This window comes from Zea mays, chromosome 2 (genome assembly GCF_902167145.1).
Source record: "Zea mays cultivar B73 chromosome 2, Zm-B73-REFERENCE-NAM-5.0, whole genome shotgun sequence".
NCBI classification, from domain to species: domain Eukaryota; kingdom Viridiplantae; phylum Streptophyta; class Magnoliopsida; order Poales; family Poaceae; genus Zea; species Zea mays.
In genome coordinates, this window is record NC_050097.1 from 110,991,128 (window position 1) to 111,010,777 (window position 19,650).

The window sequence follows — 19,650 nt, forward strand, 5'->3', positions numbered from 1 at the left end:
TCAGTACTTGTTTTATTGGTTTAACATGTTTCCTTTTGCAGCTTACACATTATACATACTTCACCAATGAACAGCTCTACATTTTACCAGGATGTTGTCAACTGTCACCAGCGACCCATTGTCTATCGTCGAACTGATCACAGTTATTATTCTCTTAATTTTTTTAATTGAGGAAGTGAGCTGGCTTGTCTGGATGTAAAATAAGAAATACACCATGTGTTGTTGCTGCAGAGCTCAGTGGCCAGTAGCAGCGTGACCGCCATGTCGTTGATGCACGACCGACAACCTACTTGTGCGCCGATCACCATACTAGGTCTGGCCGAGTCCAACGCCGTCGCTCATCACGGTTCCATCGGCTGGAGCAGCCCCGATGTTGTCCCCGCGACCAGCCTGCGGCAAGAACCTTCTTTTTTCGTTGTCCACTGCATTTTTTCTAGAAATCAGGGTGGTGTTTCTCACCACATTGTTTCTGAATATTTTAATTTTCTAGGGATGCAGCCCCGATGTCGTCCCCGCGACCAGCAGTTGCGGCAAGAACCTTCTTTTTTTCGTTGTCCACTGCATTTTTTCTAGAAATCACAGGTCTGGCCGAGTCCGATGTCATCGCTCATCACGGTTCCATCGGATGGAGCAGCACTTGGATTAGTTCATATTCTCTGTTATGCAGTGAGTTCCATGTCGTTATTCAATGAAGATGTACTAATGTTATTTTATCAAATGATAGACTAGGCACGAGTTTTTTGTTGTTCACAGTTCGAATTAGCTCACTTTTTTGCTTTCCTCTTGGTACTTCTTTTTCTAGGTTCACTTTGTGTCTCCTAGGAATCATGCTATTCAACTTAATCAAAAGTTCTTTCCATATGTTTAGTGTCTCCTTAATATATTGTCATATGTCATATTTTTCTGCTTCATCTTATCTTTCAACTTTTTTATCATGTTTGCTGTTCTTTGAAGAAGTTTATTTTTTGTCTCCTGTCATCTTTTTGTTGGTTACTTTGTTCCATAGTTCTTACAAAGTTGATCCTTGATGTACTGCAACTGTAGTATTCCTTTAATAAGCTTAAGAAGTTAAGATGCTATGTAAATGGGCCCTTTTCTAAATCTAACATTCCCCCAAAAAAATTATATGCTCTGCATATTCAGTGTGAACCTTTTCTGTTCTTTATGTGCAACTAAAGAACCTTTAGTTAATTAGGAAACCGACATTTCTAGAAATGCTATATATTTTACATTTAATATGATGTTAACATTAATATACAATTTTTAACATATCCATACCTGTAATGTACAATGGAAAGTTTGATGTTCATAATGTAAAGTTGAACGTTGGACTGCACACCTGCAAAAAGGCCATCAGTATCAAATAAATATGTAAGCTACTAACACCTACAATTTTTGCTCTTAGGTTATCTGTGGAGTTTACTGAATAGATTTTATTGAAAATACAGTCGCCTATTTGATTGTCCTCTCTATCCTTGGATATTATTTGGACATAGGAACGGTGCATGTTAATTTGATAGATGAGCAGTTACAAAATCTAAATACAATGGACAACTTGATGAAAAGGAAGCAGATAGGTATATGACATAAAAGGAAGACAACAAGAATTTCACATAGGTGAGAACTATTTTTGCATGGCTGAGCAATTGATGAATATCCTGTCATAGTGGCACAAAACTGTAATGTTCAAGCCTATGCCTGTCACAATTTCCTTTGGGTCAAGCCTTGCATCCCTAGAAAATTAAAATGTTTAGAAACAACATGGTGAGAAACACGGCTCTGGTTTCTCAAAACAAATGCAGTTGACAACGAAAAAAGAAGGTATTTGCCGCAGCTGTTGGCGGCGGGGACAACACCGGGGCTGCTCCATCCGATGGAACCAAGGGGGATACTACTGTACAAGATGAGGCCGATCTTTGTGGGGAACCTGGACTATGACACCCGCCACTCGGAGCTCGACCGCCTCTTCTACCGCTACGGTAGGGTCGAGCGCATCGACATGAAGTCAGGTCTGCCCGCCCTTGCATTCCCTCCTTTTGCCCACCCCCTTGTTTATCTTCCTCTTCTACCGCTATGACTTCTTGAATATTTAAGAATTAGGCAGAATGGTCAAAGACTAGAGCTATCACTTTTTTTATGTGGCACCCTGCACATCTATCATCAAGAAAAATACAAAGTCGACGCACTCATGCGTGAAGCCTCGTGAGCACCGAACCTCGAAAGATCAGTCTTCATAGAGTATTGGAAGATTAGGCTTCATAAAAACCAGATCCTTCCAACATATGATGAAGATGTTGGATGTTAGTATTTCAGTTTTGGCTGGATCTGTTTTTCTTAAGTGATTCAGAAAAAATTAGTGGATGCACCATGCATGATCTCTCCATCTAAAATTTCCTGCCATCCAAATCAAGATGTGCTAAAAATTGGACTGACATAGATAGGTTGACTATGTTCTGACCTTACTAACCTGATGTCTGATCTCTCCAGGAGCGGTCTTGTACATAAAGAAGGAATTCAACTTGTAGAGTGAGCCACTAATTGAGGGCCTCATCATTGCCATGTCCCTCATTGGGAAACAGTCATCACGACGTTCTCCGGGGCAGTGGCAAGCTCTATTGGTAGGAGGCCCATGCTGATTGCCTGGGATGTCCTTCACTTTGTTACTGGGTTGGTGATGCTCTAGGCGCTGAGTGTATGTACTGCTCCTTGCACAGCTATCGATGGGTTCGATATTGGTCAAGGAAAATTCACTTGTGATTGCCGAGAAAGGTGCTCAGTCAACTGTCTCAAGATTGGTTCCAAGTTGAAATTTGTTATTATATAGCTAGCAATACATCTTACAAAATGCACAAAGCAGACATTATATGCATCATTATGCTGAAAACAGTTGACCTAAGATCACACTGAAAAGAAATTATGCCTGCCACTATCATTAGTATTCCTTTGCCTTCCTTTCCTTCACATATAGAAGCATGTCTTCTTCCTCCTTTAGCATGACAAGAACATCAAATGCATTGATATTGTAGCATCACTATTCGGTTATGTTATTGTATTAGCCAATGAATGAGTTAGGGGTTGGTAGATGGGCCTTGGGACGATTGGTGGCTTGTTGCACACTTATTTTCTCATTAACACCTTACTATGCTGCCTTGTTTCTCTATATCTTGAATACCATTGTTTTATTGTCTGATAAACAGGTAAAAAGAATATATGAGCCACTACCTGATCCAAATGTATGAAGGTTACGTCTGCAAAATCAGCTCAAACGACAATCATCCATATTGTCGGGTAAGTGCTTTAGGTCCAGGGTTTCTCCTAATAACTGCTTGATCGTAGTGATTGTATATGTAGGACATCTTTTTTCATGTTTGGCACAGTAGTAACCTAGAACTGATTCCTGACAGACCATGATTTTGAAAGACTTGTTGTGGAGACTGAAGGTATTGTGTTTCCTTTCTATTATATATTCTATTCTGAAAACATGGATATAGAATTCTGGTTCCTGACATTTCGTTTGTAAGGTATTCTGGTAGTGACCTGAGAGCCTTGTGCGAAGAAGCTGCAATGATGCCAACAAGAGAGCTCGATCCACATAATATTCTTACCGTCAAAGCAAATCAGGTATGGTTTTAAAACAACTGAGTTTGACTTTTCCTTACCAACTTTTATGCTTTCTAAAATTGTGAACACAAACATCAAGGTTTTGTCGAAAGTCCCCCTTTTCCTTCCATATTACTTAAGCTTACTGATAGCCATATCTTTATTTTTTGGAAGAATTAGTTGTTATACTGCTTCTTCCCCTTTCCATCCATGGTCACTTAGATATACACTATGTCTACATAGATAACAAAAATCTAGAAACGTTAAAATGTATTATAATGTGGAATGAGGGGGTATTTATTAGCTAGAGAGATCACAAGGAGTCTGAGAATGGTTGAACCACTATTGTTTTGCTAACAGTTCTCAACATAAATAGCAGTTGGTAGTCTAGCTATGAAAATGAGGAAAATATATTATATATCTAAATGTGATCCAGATAATGTTTCTGAATTTCTTATCAACAAAAAGTAACTTTATTGTGGCATACATAATATGATGTGTCATGTTCTTCAATTACTTCCTCTATACCTATTAATTAAAAAATAGGAGCTTCTCAAATTATCCTCAACCAAAATTAATTGATTAGTACAGAAGAGTTGTTAATCACAAAAGAAAAGATAGATATATGGTCAGGTGTCCACTTCGCCCATGATTATTATGCTTGTCATAAGGAGTACAGTCAGTGTGCGTCCAGGCTATGCTTGTGTCTGTTTAAACTTTGAAGGGTAGGTTAGACCTCAGCTGGCCGAGACGGAGGTAGCGCACATAGGTCAAGTTGCTCTGGTGACACAACCTAAATGGCTTGAAACATCTATGGAACCGGTAAGTAAATAGGATATTATCGAGATGAGTCAATGCACAATGAAAGAAAATGAGTAGGGCGGACACATGTTATTTAACTATGGTTGTTGTCTGAACAGAAATATGCATATTGAGGTAGGGCATAGATTGCTAATTACATGGTAGCCCATATGAACAGAACTAAAGATGTGTATCCTGAAGGCATGCATGTGTAAGCAAGGATAATGCATTTGATCTGTGATTTTGTGCTGCAACAATTTATAAAAGGCAAATGCGGATTTGGTTTGTTACTATCCAAAGCCAATGTGTATAGTGAACGCAGAAACTCAGATATTTCTTGTGTATAATGATGAAGATATATGTATGTGTGTAGATAAAATCAATGTGAGTAGCAAACTCAGTAACTTAGATATTAATTGCATATCATGATGGAGATACACGTGTGTATATAGATGAATGTATCTATGGAACATGAACATAAAATGTAAGTATAATCTTATCTCAGCAGTAGGATGATCATGAACTACAGGAACAGTGGCAAGTTCAGACACAACGCATTGCAGTGCGTTCTCTGTGGTCTGGAATTGGAAATGTGATTGTGTTTTGAGTCTGTCACACACGTATTATGACCCACCAAGCGACACCAGGACACAGTCCTGCCGGCGGCACGAGCGCACTCGGTTCTGGAACGCTAGCTCCGATCAACAACGCGACAACTTGCTGCTCCTCTTCAGGTTCATACTCTAGACTGGGCACCTCCACGTTGTCTCTGCACACCATGAAAGCACAGATCAGCAACGGGCGTGGTGGTTGCCTGGCTTTGGCCGATATGTAGTCGTTGTAAACTGAATCAATGGTTGCTGACCTGACCAACCAGTCGGGATCAATAGATTCCACAAAATTGTATTGTTTTTATAAACCTGATGACACACTCTTGTCCCTGCATAGCACAGACCACGTACTTTGAGTGAGCCAGAGCAGGCGCAGGTCGACTCCATGGTGGAGGACCACTCATCCTCCTCGTGGCAAACATTTATCACTGCATAAATTTTGAGACAGTAATTGGTATTGAGACAGTTGAATGACTCATCATTGGTATTTTGTAATACTTATTTGAGAATATTAGCTGCCCTACCATATGTATGGAACACAAACACTTATCATTGATTGTGGTACCAATAATAGGGAATTTATGTCCATAACAAAAAAACTTTAATTTGACAGATTCAATACAGATAATCACGAAGTAACCTAATAATATAGTGAGATTCTCACTCCAAAAGACTACCGATGTGTTCTGAAAGCAAAGTAAACAACATGAATAAATAAGCTACCAAAAGCTAAAAGAATCTAAGTATCCATGTCTATGCATCAATGCTGAGAGCTTTCAGGCCTTCCTCATCTGCTACAATTCCTGAAATAGCTGTATTGTTGCAAGTGAGAAAAGCAAGCTAGCATGTCGAAGTGATTCTACAAAGCGTGTTGCAAATTGTGGAAAGAGACAGAATACTTCAATTAACAGGTAAATTCATATAGACGTGATTGTAAACAAAAAAATGGAAATGCTAAAGTCGACATGCATTTTGAAGGAAATATTTCTACTTTGCAAACCTTATTTGTATACCAAACCAAATTTGAATAGCCTAATAACGCATATGTCAATATACTGTTAATGTCAATTTTAGTTAAAAACTGTTAATGTCAATTTTAGTTAAAAAGCTAAGAAAATTTGAGTCCTTAATTTAGTGATCTTGACAATTTTAGTTAAAAAGCTAAGAAAATTTGAGTCCTTATATTAGTGATCTTGTATTCCTGCGATGGCGCACCCGACAGAGGCGACAATGTCTCGAGGGACGTGCCTGCCAAGGATGAAGGTGTGTTGCAGGTACATGGTGGGGGAGGATTGGAGGAGGCCGACCACGGGTGCGAGCTGGTGGAGCACAGTGAGAAAAGGAATAGGCGTAGGAGGCCAGAGCATGAGGGAGAGGTTGCGGACGCTTGACGCGTGCCGCGACGTGAATCGTGGTGGCACCGTGAAGCTCAGAGAGCATAGCAAAATGGGTCGTATTTTAAGAATTCTAATATACGAGTCTTCGATTGCACAAACTAACTAATGTTCCACACCAGGATGTAGAGATCTGGGGAATGATCCGCATGGTCGTTACTGCTCGGATCGTGATGCCAGGGCAATGGTGAGCGTTTCAGCAGGCCGAATACTGTTCTCCATGCCATGCAAGCACTCTGCTTCCTTGGTGGGGCCAACTCAATCTTTGCTGATGAGAAACTTCTCACAACCGTGAACAACGAATTTGACGTGGACCAAGCGATGTTTACATTCCGTTCACCTATATATGCCTATGCTATTTATTGACTCAATCATTGTAGCAAAAAAAATTATATTGCACTCGCAAATATGATGTTCTTATATTCTCTACCAGATTTTTAAGCTATGTAAACTTACTTAACTTTTAAAAGATGCAACATGAGCATAGAACGACAATTAATGCTTCTACATCTCAATGTATCTTACCAATACACGTTGACTCCGTAGCAAAGCACGGGCATACACCTAGTGTGTTGATGAAGTAATGATCAAACTATTCTTTGATCTCCTGAAATAAAAATAAAGGTACAATCACAGCATATGTCTTCAAGTATCTTGTTGGGTACTGGAGTTGAATTATTTGCACGTACACGAAAAGGAAACGAAATGGTAAGCCAGTACCAGAGAATGCCAAGAAGCAAGTCAATGATAACTAAAGCATTGTGATCCTTATTCCTTTGAAATTTGCTATGCTGATAACTGTAAAATAAACCAAGAAGCAATTTTAGGCTAAGATTTCTTCTTAATAAAATACCACCTGACTCCACCTAGGTTGGTGTTGGTCTATTTAAAAAAAGTATATACTTTAGGCAAGAAAGAACACCAAAAATCAATTTGTTAACTACAAAGCCATGCCACATCAGAAAATAAGAAACATAATGTCCTGCAGATTAGCAAACATCAGGGAGCTTGCGATTGACAGTGAGGAGTGTTGTGAAAAATTTCAAGTGCCGGCAATAAATTTGTCTAGTCAGTCCTCAAACAAAACGCCTTATGTTGTTAGAAAATTACATGTCAACTAGAGTATTTACGCTACCAGTTTTCCAAACTTCAACAATAGCATTATTCCAGTTGCCAACACCATTCTATACAAATGGAAAATAAAGATCTATGTTTCAGATGAGTGCTCAGTGTTGAGGAGACGGCTTCAGAAACATGAATAGCAAAAGGCTGCTTCTGTACCTGCAATCATGCAACCAGTTTCTGAAGTTTTAGATAATAATTACTTTACTAATATCAAGAGCAATATAATATAAGAGTTTATCAGGAATCATCATGATTACCCACATGTTCTATCTGATACTTGGCGAGATGCAAATGGTTCATACAGGGAGTTTGTGAAATCACCTGATCATATGGCAGTAGCCAGAAGTTAAGAGACATGATAGTACAGGATCAACGAGCAGGCACTGTTCATGGATGAGTAATTGTACGTTGCACTTAATCACAGAGATTCATAGGCATAAACAACAGGTTTACTTCACTCATCGCTTATAATGTGAAGGTTACATAAGTTTAGTTTACACACATCCTACAGTGTTCCTAGGAGACGGATTACCAGGTTGGGTATGATAAGTTCCTGACGGACAACATAAGATTTTCTGACTAGCTTAAGCATTGTGCTACTCAAACTACTATTAAGCAGCAGAAACATTTGACTAGTCACCCGGTTCCAGGCCACTATTAGTTGCTAGTCGACTGAGAGCTGAGCTCCAGTGTAGGCAGGACAGCCATTGCTTCGCCTTCGATTGCAACCAAGCCCTCCTCTTTGTCCATGAAGCATTTGGTTGCGAACTTGACGCTGCGCAGAGCAAACGATAGTTAAGTTAGGTTGAGGTCTTCACTAATGCAAAGGTGTGAGCAAGGCTTGCAGGTGCATACAGATATCGGCTTGTCGTGCTGCAGTTCGTCGTACCTATCATCCTGATGTTGAGTGCCTTGACTCGAGCAACCACCTCATCCCCGACATACACCGGCGCGGCAAACTTGAGCGTCTGACTCGCGTACACCGCGCCAGGCTGAACCAACCATCAGGCGAAGCCACACTATGAGACTACATGCTCACGCGCTGTTGGACGGAATGCCCGAAAGAAAAAGGAGCGTACGTACGAAGCTTGCGGCGATGACGGAAGGGAAGAGAGATGCCACGAGCATGCCGTGCACCACGCGGCCTCGCTGGAACCCGCTCAGCTCGCGGGCAACGGCGTCGTCGAGGTGCACCGGGTTGCGGTCGCCGCTGACCGCCGCGTACGCCGCCACATCGTCTTCCGTGAAGCGCCGGCGCTCGCGCAGCGCGTGGCCTACGCTCAGCACCGCCGGCGGCGAAGACACGGCCGACGTGGTGATGGCGGTGGTGCGGACGAGGGGAAAGATTGCCCGGCTGCGGAGGCGCATCGTGGATGTGGTGGCGTCGATTGGGAGGGAATTCTGTGCAATCAAGGGATGAAGTGGCGGATCCAGAAACTAACAAAGCCCCGCGCCAAATGTTAAACTTAACATGACAAAAAGGTAATAAAATATAGCATTGGTGCAAAGGTACAACAAAATTCCTACTACTCTATAAGCACGGTGTGTAAGCGTTTACACCGTGCATCATGTTTTGCCCCGCATCACCGCGCCCGCAACCCCCCCGATCTCCGTCGTCTCCCCCCTCTGGCGTGTGTTAAACCGACGTGACGGCTGTCATCCGCGTGCGGCAACCGTGCTCATACATCACTGTGTCGCCCCCACCCCCCTCGCCGCATGATGCCCGCAACGTCCGTGGCCGTCGCGCCCGCCCCTCCCCCCACCTCGAGAGCGGCACCCGGCAACCACCCCACTGTCAAGATCACCGTGTCCATATAAGGATGGATCCCCTCACCCGAGAACCACTCACGTCGAGACTAACGCATCCCAAGCCAGATAAGGATGGATCCCCTCACATCTCCGATTATTTCGCCGTCCAAACACATGATTTCCTGGTTCACCCTCCTCCCCTTTGGCGTCCTCCAGATCTTGCCTTCGCCCGCATCGACGTAGGCGACGGGGGCATGACAGGTCGGTTGGTGGAGCGGGGCTAGAGGCCATCGATGGTGGTTGTGGCGACGTGCTGCTGGGAAGACGAGGCAACTCTCTCCTCCAGCACACCCTGTGGTGGAGACTTGCCATACATATGACGCAGCTGAAGCTGCAGAGGGCGCGCCTGTGCCGACGACGGAAGCAAAGAAGCTGGCGTCCTCTGTCACGAGGTCCAAGCAGGAGATCACAGAGGACTTCTCGTCGATTGGCGGGACATGGCCCCCACGGCCGCCCAAGAAGAGACCAGGTGCAACGACAACTCAATGTAAGAATTGTTGGATTTTGTCTCCCCTCCAAATTCAGTGTTTCATGAGATTTTGTCCCTTTTCCTTTAATTTTCCTAGATCACAAAGAAGATCCGAAAGGCGAGAGGATTTCATTTCCCGGATCGACTTACTTCTACCCTCCGGTTGTTTGTGGACAGTATTTTGGTGCTGGTTTTGTTATCATGTGTTGTGTTTGTTTTATTTTAACATCACTCCAGATTTGATGAATCTTAGCTCGGCTTCTGCACGATGCTAACCCTAGGCTCGTCAGGTTTTTTTAAGAAGGAAGCCCCAATTCCTGTGCTAGATCCACCATGCCATTCAATGTTGCAGATCATGACGAATCTTGTGATTGGTTTGTGTCAAAGCAATGGATACACATATATTCGCATTGCATCATTTCTATGGTTTGTTGTCTCATTTGATCGATTGACGACAGTGATTATACATTACCAGTTCTTTTGATGTATCCTATGATGGAAAGGGAAAATTAATGGTTGAATTTCTTAATATGAGTAGGAGGTGAAGGATGAGGAAGAAAAAGGGGAGGAGTTGCCTCCAGATGTTGAGACTTTGACCACAACAATTGAATAAACATGTGATTATCATGAACTATTATGTGTGCTACCATTTCCTTTTGTGCTTTTCTAATTACTAGCGGGAATGTTTAGCTTCTACAAAAATAATAGGAATGAGTTTCTGTACACCGGTGGCTATGTTTGAATTGTTAATAGTGAGACTGAGAGAGTGGTATGGTTAGGATGTTAGATTTGTGCTTCCAGTGATTGATTAGTATCTTTTTTGGTAGCTGGTATGTGTTAGTTTTACCATAAGCTAAAAGTTTAAGTAGAATGAAGTGGATGTGTTGTGCCAAATTAAATGAATTTTCATATGCTCCTACCCAGGCTCTGCTTTGTGTGTTTTGAACTCCTTTGTGATGTTGAACAATTGTGCTTATTAGTTGGTAATTTACTGATATTCCATTGTCAGTCCATTATATTGTTGTTTAATAGAATATTTGTGTGTGTCTCATTGGATATTGAGTTATTGACAGATATGTTTTCCATACCAAAACAATGTTCTTAAACATGCATTTCAGGATGAGTGATTGGAAAATGTTCGGATTCTTTTGCAAGATCAAAGTTTCTATGCACTTAATCAGCTTGTGGATTTCATCATCTTGGTAATTTTACAAAAATTAAAACTCTGGTATAATTGATCATGCACTTTGCAGTAGGTTGCAGTTTACTTTAGTTTTTTACACTCACATTCTCAGTTCTTTGGTCTTTAGGTCGGCAAGTTTGTACGACAAAGGCGACCCGGAGTCACCGTCCCTTGAAAGCGCCCCACTTCCGGATGATGATAGGTTGCGCATTGCCAGCGAGTTTAGAATTGTGCCACATGGTGATGGGGGCCATTATCTCCTTGTCGCCCTCTGTGACAAAGTGAAATTGAAGGATTACATGTTTCACATCTTCTTTATGTTGAAATTGTCTTGTATGTTGTTTAGACCTTTTAAAGGCAACATGCCACACATATCTTTGTTTTGGTGTTCAGAGCTACATATGGTACTCTTCATGGTTTCTGTTGCGAGTAACAGGGATATCAGGTTTTTGTACTTACCTATATGGTCATATCTGAACCTATAAACTGTTGTTAGGATAGATACAAGGTGTGCATGATCTTCTTTCTATTGATTCATACTTACATATGTAGACCATATTTTATCAACTTATCTATACTATACTCAAAGCACCAGTTTCAACGGTCATCATGCGTCATTTTTTTATAAATAACCCCTCACAGCTATTTTAAATTAATTCGTTGCACGTCTATAGATGCCAAACGACGTCCGACACGGGCTAGATGCACGCGGGTCACAACTATGGCATAGGCGCGTCATGCCGGCCTGCTAACTGTGTCGGGCCAGCCCGTTAGCCCGTCGATCTATTTAATTAAATCAGCGTAACGACGTCCGACACGGGCTAGATGCACGCGGGCCACAACTATGGCACAGGCACGTCATGCCGGCCTGCTAATTGTGACGGCCCAGCCCGTTAGCCCGTCGATCCATTTAATTAAATCAGCGTAAAATGTTAAAAAATGATGCAGGAGGTGGGGTTTGAACCTATGCCCTGATGGAAGAAGGGCAGGAGACACTGGGTGAAACTGTCTAACCGGTAGAACATCACGCTAAGATGTTTTTAATATTGAATATAAATTGTATATAGGTATATACATTTTTTTGTAAAATAAAAAAAATAATCGTGTCGGGCCGGGCCAGCACTACGGGCCGAGGCTACAACCCAAGCACAGCACGACGTTCTTGGCTCTTGCAAGCATTAGGTCGTTTCTGCGACGTTCTTGGCTCTTGCAAGCATTAGGTCGTTTCTGAGACCACATTGGCGCAATTTACTACATGGTGTTTGAGGTTACTAAATTGGATGGAGCAGCAATGATTTGACACACTAACAACAAAAATGAAAGGTTATTTGTTGGTTTTAAACATTAGTAATTGCTACGAATTATCATAATTTATATGGAGCACATCCAGTTTTTATTGATGCCTGACTTTAGCAATCACTCCATATTTTGATCTATCTTTTTTATAAGTTTGACTTCATGGGACTTATTTTAGAAACTTGGTCTCACAAACTCTCTTATTTGGTCTCTATATGATGGAATTATGTCATTTTAGAAACTTGATCTCACAAACTTTCTCGTTGTGAACTGTAACATTCCAAAATCGTATCTTGGTGAGTTAAATTCCCTAAAGATTTAAAATCTCAAGCGTATTATAACAAGTTACGAATTGAGACTTTCTTCCCTAAAATTTAATAAAGAGTAGATATAAAATGTTGGCTATATAAAAAACTATAATAAATAGGATAGTGAGTTATTCTATATAAATTACTCCTATGGGGTATATATAACTATGTGAACTCCATGCTTATTAAATTTCATACATACAAATACTTATTTGAACAAAGTAAATAAGGAGTAAATAAATGTGAAATAATCATTTCATATTGGTGTTTGTTTGTGCATTCAAATAGGGTCTGGATTTCAAAACCTCACTTGAAATTGAATTTGAAATCTGAAAATAGGAAAGAAGATAAGAAAATAAATGAAAAAAATAAAAAAAGGGAAGATCCACTTGCGTTGCAGCCCACCCCCACATTCCCCCAGCCAGCCCACATCCCTATTTTGTATTATTTTATTCCCCTTGCCACGGATGACATCACACCTTACGTCATCATGCAAGCCAAATTCTATCTCCATCGTATCTGGGAGTCTGCTCCCCGGCATTCGTAACAAACACCGTGATTTGGAATGACCAAGCGCTGCGACCGTTCCGTATTTCGGGGTGATACACCGGGCGATTTTCCCGCGCGGACTCCACCCGTGATGCATAAAAGCCAAGCTTGAGTCCCAGCTCCGCTTCTCCCACTCCCAGGCCAGCCACCTCGAATCGCATCCGCGTCTACTCCGCGTGCTATCCCGTCGCAGCCTCAGCTGTACACCGGCGATGAATTTCGCCTGTGTCTGGACTTTGGTGTTGACACACGGCGAAAACTGGTCGGTCGGGCCGTGGTGAGTTCGCCAACTAGGCCGGCTCATCCCCGTCGTTGACCGTCGCACCTGCGCCTGCTGTCGTGGGAAACTGAGGGGAGAGAAGGGAGTGACCGCCGCCACAGATGAGGCTAGCCAGAGAATCCTCCTGCTGCGCGCCGAAGCGGAAATATCTTCCTGCTTCCGTGATTCACGCTAGATACTTAGACGCTAGGTGTCGGGCGGGTTATCTCTGGTGGGGCATGGCCACGGCGCGCCAGTGCTCTGGTTCTTGTCGCGTTGGGGAAGACGGCTTGGTAGCCGGAGATTTGAAGACTAGCGGTCGAGATCGGATAAGCATGCTGTTTGTGGGAACCATAATCTGGGTTGTTGGATTGGGATCCAACGGTGGGGGATAGATCGCGCGTTAATACAACCCCGTCCATGGATCTCGGATCCTATGGACCCGATGACATACCGTTTCACGGGGTGGCCGGTAGAATCAGGGTCGTTGGCCTCTAATCCAACGGATCTCGTTTGACCATACCCTTTCGGCCACACATTTTGCAAAAGAGCCCCTATACTTTCCTAAAAACACCCCACAGTCTAGCCTTACTGTGCACTGAGATTTAGGACTTTTATGAGTTAGACCCCTAGGCTTCTTTGATTTAGCGCGCGCAGACCAGGAATTGGATAATTAAAGAAAAGGAATATAAACTGATTTTTAATGCAATAGTAATTACTAGAACTTGTATAATTCATAGAAAATTCATATAGAGTCTAAATTGGTCCATTCCAGCTCCTATAATTTTGTAAAATTATTGTTTATCAATTAGTGCCACTGTTTTGACATGAAAACATATATTAAATTGGATCACCTAATTAATCTTGTACAAAACATATGGAATCTTCAGAAAATCATAACTCCTGCGTCTTAATTCCGAATTTACTCGTTCCAGTCGCGTTAGTCTCGTATAAATATTTACTACGCAGTAACAACATTTATTATACCATGTCTCACTATTTTATAATTAGATCTGTATTGAACTGAGGTTGGTTAGTCTGGTTAAACTACTTATCATTATAATCTACTAGAATATGATCTATGGTCAATTCATAACTTAGATTAAAGTGGAGATAATTATTTATAGAATAACCTCTCAAATGATTTATATTAACCAATTTATAATATAGTTTAATATTTTAACCACACAGATCTTTTATAAAATCATAACCCCTTAATTGTGACTCCGATCTTAGTAGTTCTCGATCCCGCGATCTCGTAGCTTCGCGTAGACTATTATTACGCAGTTTATTCTTATGATTGGTGTAATGTTAATTTTAGCCTATACCATGTTTGTCTGTATTGCTACGTTTAGCAGTGAGGACACATGTCATCTGAAGATCATCCTGGTACCTGGAATCTCAAGTCCCAGGCAAGTTGTGCCCTTGATCACTTCTTTTACCCAGTCATGTTCTGATTAATCATAATGATCTTCATAGATTAATTTTGATGGGACCCAATATGTTACCCCAGTTTGACTATCTTTATACCTTGATTACCACTACACTTTTGGGTACTACCTGCTATTGCTTTATGTGGTTATGGGTATGGAGATACATTTTATTCATGATTATACTTTTATTATCAGTTGTTAATTACTGTTCATGATAAGATCATTATGTTAATTGGAACATGGAGAACCACCCGGGAAAACAGTGCTACCACAAGGGTTTATGGACGCCCTTGGCTGATTAATTAGGAAAGCTAGTGGATGACTACCTTACCCGAAAGGGGCAAGGGCAGTAGGGGAGTGGTCAGTGTAGGGAGGCCCTTGGGATGATTTTGCTGCGATGGCGGTCATGCGAGGGATTCCTGCATTGGAGCTTTCTATAAACTGTAGCGGGTTTTCTGAAGCTAGTGGAACTTTGTAAAGGCCTCGTAGTGTTACCCTGCCTCGCCTCCTCGGTAGAGGTGTATGGGATTGGCCGTCTCTTGGCAGATGGGTAACATGACTTGTGGGTAAAGATGCACAACCTCTGCAGAGTGTAAAACTAGTATACTAGCCGTGCTCACGGTCATGAGCAGCTCGGACACTCACATGATTAAATTATGGAACCTAAACTCAATTTGTCATATGCATTGCATCGCAGGTGAGGTTGTTACTTCTGTTCTACTATTTAATTGGGTTGGTATTTACTTATACTTAGTAACTGCTAATAAAATTTTGACCAACTTTAAAAGCAATGCTCAACTCTAACCATCCTCTTTGGTAAGCCTTACACTTCACGTGAGCTCCCACCGTTGGCGAGTTCATGCATATTATTCCCCACAACTTGTTGAGCGATGAACGTATGTGAGCTCACTCTTGCTGTCTCACACCCCCCACAGGTCAAGAGCAGGTACCGCAGGATGAGGCGCATGGAGGATGCTGCGATGAGTTCGTGAGAGATCTAGGCCGTCGTCTCCTAGTCAACTTTGGGTTGCTGGACCGTTGTCTCCATATAATGTAATTATTTATTTATTTTGTACAAAACTCCGATTATATAGTAAAGATGTGACATTCGATCCTGTGCCATGATTCATCATATGTGTGAGACTTGGTCCCAGCACACCTGGTGATTATGTTCGCGCCCGGGTCTTGGTGCCCCGAAACCCGGGTGTGACAGAAGTGGTATCAGAGGAATGTTGACTGTAGGATGAAACCTAGATAGAACTGGACAACCATTGTCTACTTACCTCTGCTACTCTTATTCTTTCTAAACTTATCTTAATCTTTTCTCATCTATTTCCGCTTTACTCTGATTATTCTTATCTTTTCTTTCTAAAAGACAAAAGTGGATTTCACACTTTGAAATCTTGTACCTAAAGTGACTTTTAGGAATAGGAGACCTAATCTTAGGAACAAAAACAAAACTATTTTTTTATATCTATGCACTTGAATGTTTGTTCTTATGATACTTGTCTGATTTGGATCTTTGATTGAGTGTGATGGGTTGTGGAGTAATGTCCACAATTACATCTGCATATATATAATGCTTATAAAACTAACTAGATAAACTAGATTATCCCTCATTAAAATATCCAGCCTAACAATATCTATCTCATCTTAAAAGATTCTATCTTGTCCCAATAGATTCATCTTGTCCTGATAAACATACTTACCCCATCCTGACCATTATCTAATCAAAGTTAATTAGATCCAAGTCGGTCTAAGTCAAACCGATCTAATTTAGATCCCATTAAATACCATTAAACATAGTGTGATCTAATCTAATGTGACCTAACAGATCAATCTAATCTAACCTAGTTCAATCAGATCTAATCTGAATATACATAATCTCATCTAATCTAATATGATCTAATCTAATGTTAGTTAACGTTGATGGAATGGGTTAGACTCTACCCCTATAAAACATAATTTAACTTAATTAACTCTGCACTAAATTAGTACCATAGACCAACTTGACCATATACCACTATTTGACCTACATGCATAATCCGTATAGATCAACATAAATTAAAAACACCCAAGATTTTGAACTATCTCATAAAACCTATCCTACCCACATCTATCTACTTGTCCATAAACTCAGATGATAACTCCAAGATTAAAGACCGAAGATGATCAACCTCATCAAGGAAGGATAAGCACCAACTCAAGCCTTCAAAGACCAAGCTGGATCATCAGATGAGTCAAGACCCACTATGCATGATGGAGACTTTCCTTGCCAAAATCTTTCTTTCTTATACATGTCTTGATGTTTCTTACCCCAACTTTCTTACTAATAGCTAAAACATGGTTATAAGGTACCCATGCTATCCTAGTCACCTAATAGTTAGTCTTAAAAAACACTTTATGCTTTGGTACCAGTTGGAAACTAGAAGCGAAATACAAACAAAACCTTTTATATCTCTTTTCTTAGTAATCTCGGGGACGAGATTATTTTTAAGGGGGGTAGAATTTGTAACATTCCAAAATCGTATCTTGGTGAGTTAAATTCCCTAAAGATTTAAAATCTCAAGCGTATTATAACAAGTTACGAATTGAGACTTTCTTCCTTAAAATTTAATAAATAGTAGATATAAAATGTCGGCTATATAAAAAACTATAATAAATAGGATAGTGAGTTATTCTATATAAATTACTCCTATGGGGTATATATAACTATGTGAACTCCATGCTTATTAAATTTCATACATACAAATACTTATTTGAACAAAGTAAATAAGGAGTAAATAAATGTGAAATAATCATTTCATATTGGTGTTTGTTTGTGCATTCAAATAGGGTCTGGATTTCAAAACCTCACTTGAAATTGAATTTGAAATCTGAAAATAGGAAAGAAGATAAGAAAATAAATGAAAAAAAATAAAAAAAGGGAAGATCCACTTGCGTTGCAGCCCACCCCCACATTCCCCCAGCCAGCCCACATCCCTATTTTGTATTATTTTATTCCCCTTGCCGCGGATGACATCACACCTTACGTCATCATGCAAGCCAAATTCTATCTCCATCGTATCTGGGAGTCTGCTCCCCGGCATTCGTAACAAACACCGTGATTTGGAATGACCAAGCGCTACGACCGTTCCGTATTTCGGGGTGATACACCGGGCGATTTTCCCGCGTGGACTCCACCCGTGATGCATAAAAGCCAAGCTTGAGTCCCAGCTCCGCTTCTCCCACTCCCAGGCCAGCCACCTCGAATCGCATCCGCGTCTACTCCGCGTGCTATCCCGTCGCAGCCTCAGCTGTACACCGGCGATGAATTTCGCCTGCGTCTGGACTTTGGTGTTGACACACGGCGAAAACTGGTCGGCGGGGCCGTGGTGAGTTCGCCAACTGGGCCGGCTCATCCCCGTCGTTGACCGTCGCACCTGCGCCTGCTGTCGTGGGAGACCGAGGGGAGAGAAGGGAGTTGCCGCCGCCACAGATGAGGCTAGCCAGAGAATCCTCCTGCTGCGCGCCGAAGCGGAACAGCGCCTGGCACCACCGTGACCTTGGGTAAGAAATATCTTCCTGCTTCCGTGATTCACGCTAGATACTTAGACGCTAGGTGCCGGGCGGGTTATCTCTGGTGGGGCATGGCCACGGCGCGCCAGTGCTCTGGTTCTTGTCGCGTTGGGGAAGATGGCTTGGTAGCCGGAGATTTGAAGACCAGCGGTCGAGATCGGATAAGCATGCTGTTTGTGGGAACCATAATCTGGGCTGTTGGATTGGGATCCAACGGTGGGGGATAGATCGCGCGTTAATACAACCCCGTCCATGGATCTCGGATCCTACGTACCCGATGACATACCGTTTCACGGGGTGGCCGGTAGAATCAGGGTCGTTGGCCTCTAATCCAACGGATCTCGTTTGACCATACCCTTTCGACCACACATTTTGCAAAAGAGCCCCTATACTTTCCTAAAAACAACCCGCAGTCTAGCCTTACTGTGCACTGAGACTTAGGACTTTTATGAGTTAGACCCCTGGGCTTCTTTGATTTAGCGCGCGCAGACCAGGAATTGGATAATTAAAGAAAAGGAATATAAACTGATTTTTAATGCAATAGTAATTACTAGAACTTGTATAATTCATAGAAAATTCATATAGAGTCTAAATTGGTCCATTCTAGCTCCTATAATTTTGTAAAATTATTGTTTATCAATTAGTGCCACTGTTTTGACATGAAAACATATATTAAATTGGATCACCTAATTAATCTTGTACAAAACATATGGAATCTTCAGAAAATCATAACTCCCGTGTCTTAATTCCGAATTTACTCGTTCCAGTCGCGTTAGTCTCGTATAAATATTTACTACGCAGTAACAACATTTATTATACCATGTCTCACTATTTTATAATTAGATCTGTATTGAACTGAGGTTGGTTAGTCTGGTTAAACTACTTATCATTATAATCTACTAGAATATGATCTATGGTCAATTCATAACTTAGATTAAAGTGGAGATAATTATTTATAGAATAACCTCTCAAATGATTTATATTAACCAATTTATAATATAGTTTAATATTTTAACCACACAGATCTTTTATAAAATCATAACCCCTTAATTGTGACTCCGATCTTAGTAGTTCTCGATCCCGCGATCTCGTAGCTTCTTGTAGACTATTATTACGCAGTTTATTCTTATGATTGGTGTAATGTTAATTTTAGCCTATACCATGTTTGTCTGTATTGTTACGTTTAGCAGTGAGGACACATGTCATCTGAAGATCATCCTGGTACCTGGAATCTCAAGTCCCAGGCAAGTTGTGC

General features: G+C 41.4%; 2 protein-coding genes and 2 non-coding genes across 24 annotated transcripts; 3 read left to right on the forward strand and 1 right to left on the reverse strand.

Annotated features, from left to right (window-relative positions):
• Positions 1–7,962: 7,962 nt before the first annotated feature.
• On the reverse strand, positions 7,963–9,312 carry LOC103646834 ((R)-specific enoyl-CoA hydratase). Of its 2 annotated transcripts, none has more exons than XM_035965330.1 (3): positions 8,615–9,312; positions 8,421–8,523; positions 7,963–8,306 (listed from the first exon to the last, which is right to left on the reverse strand). In XM_035965330.1, the coding sequence occupies exons 1-3, from the start codon at positions 8,897–8,899 to the stop codon at positions 8,164–8,166; spliced, it is 531 nt and encodes a 176-aa protein (XP_035821223.1). In that variant the 5' UTR covers positions 8,900–9,312; the 3' UTR covers positions 7,963–8,163. The 2 variants fall into 2 exon arrangements, with proteins under 2 accessions (XP_035821223.1, XP_008669700.1); XM_008671478.3 differs by having other exon boundaries at positions 8,387–8,523; positions 8,615–9,216.
• On the forward strand, positions 9,089–11,593 carry LOC103646835 (uncharacterized). 20 transcript variants are annotated; one of them, XR_004856298.1, is made up of 5 exons: positions 9,112–9,809; positions 9,907–10,235; positions 10,348–10,426; positions 10,928–11,011; positions 11,120–11,450. XR_004856298.1 is itself a non-coding variant. In XM_008671480.4 (3 exons), exons 1-3 carry the CDS (start codon positions 9,778–9,780, stop codon positions 11,475–11,477), a joined length of 492 nt encoding a protein of 163 aa, XP_008669702.1. In that variant the 5' UTR covers positions 9,098–9,777; the 3' UTR covers positions 11,478–11,593. The 20 variants fall into 20 exon arrangements, 2 of the variants coding, with proteins under 2 accessions (XP_008669702.1, XP_020403973.1); XR_002267241.3 differs by having other exon boundaries at positions 9,178–9,827; positions 9,907–10,183; XR_002267240.3 differs by having other exon boundaries at positions 9,180–9,827.
• Positions 10,071–10,210, forward strand: LOC111591077 (small nucleolar RNA snoR134). Its single transcript, XR_004856838.1, has one exon. It is a non-coding gene; the product is annotated as a small nucleolar RNA snoR134 (small nucleolar RNA).
• LOC111591076 (small nucleolar RNA U36a) lies at positions 10,262–10,347 on the forward strand. The gene has a single exon (XR_004856837.1). It is a non-coding gene; the product is annotated as a small nucleolar RNA U36a (small nucleolar RNA).
• Positions 11,594–19,650: the final 8,057 nt, after the last annotated feature.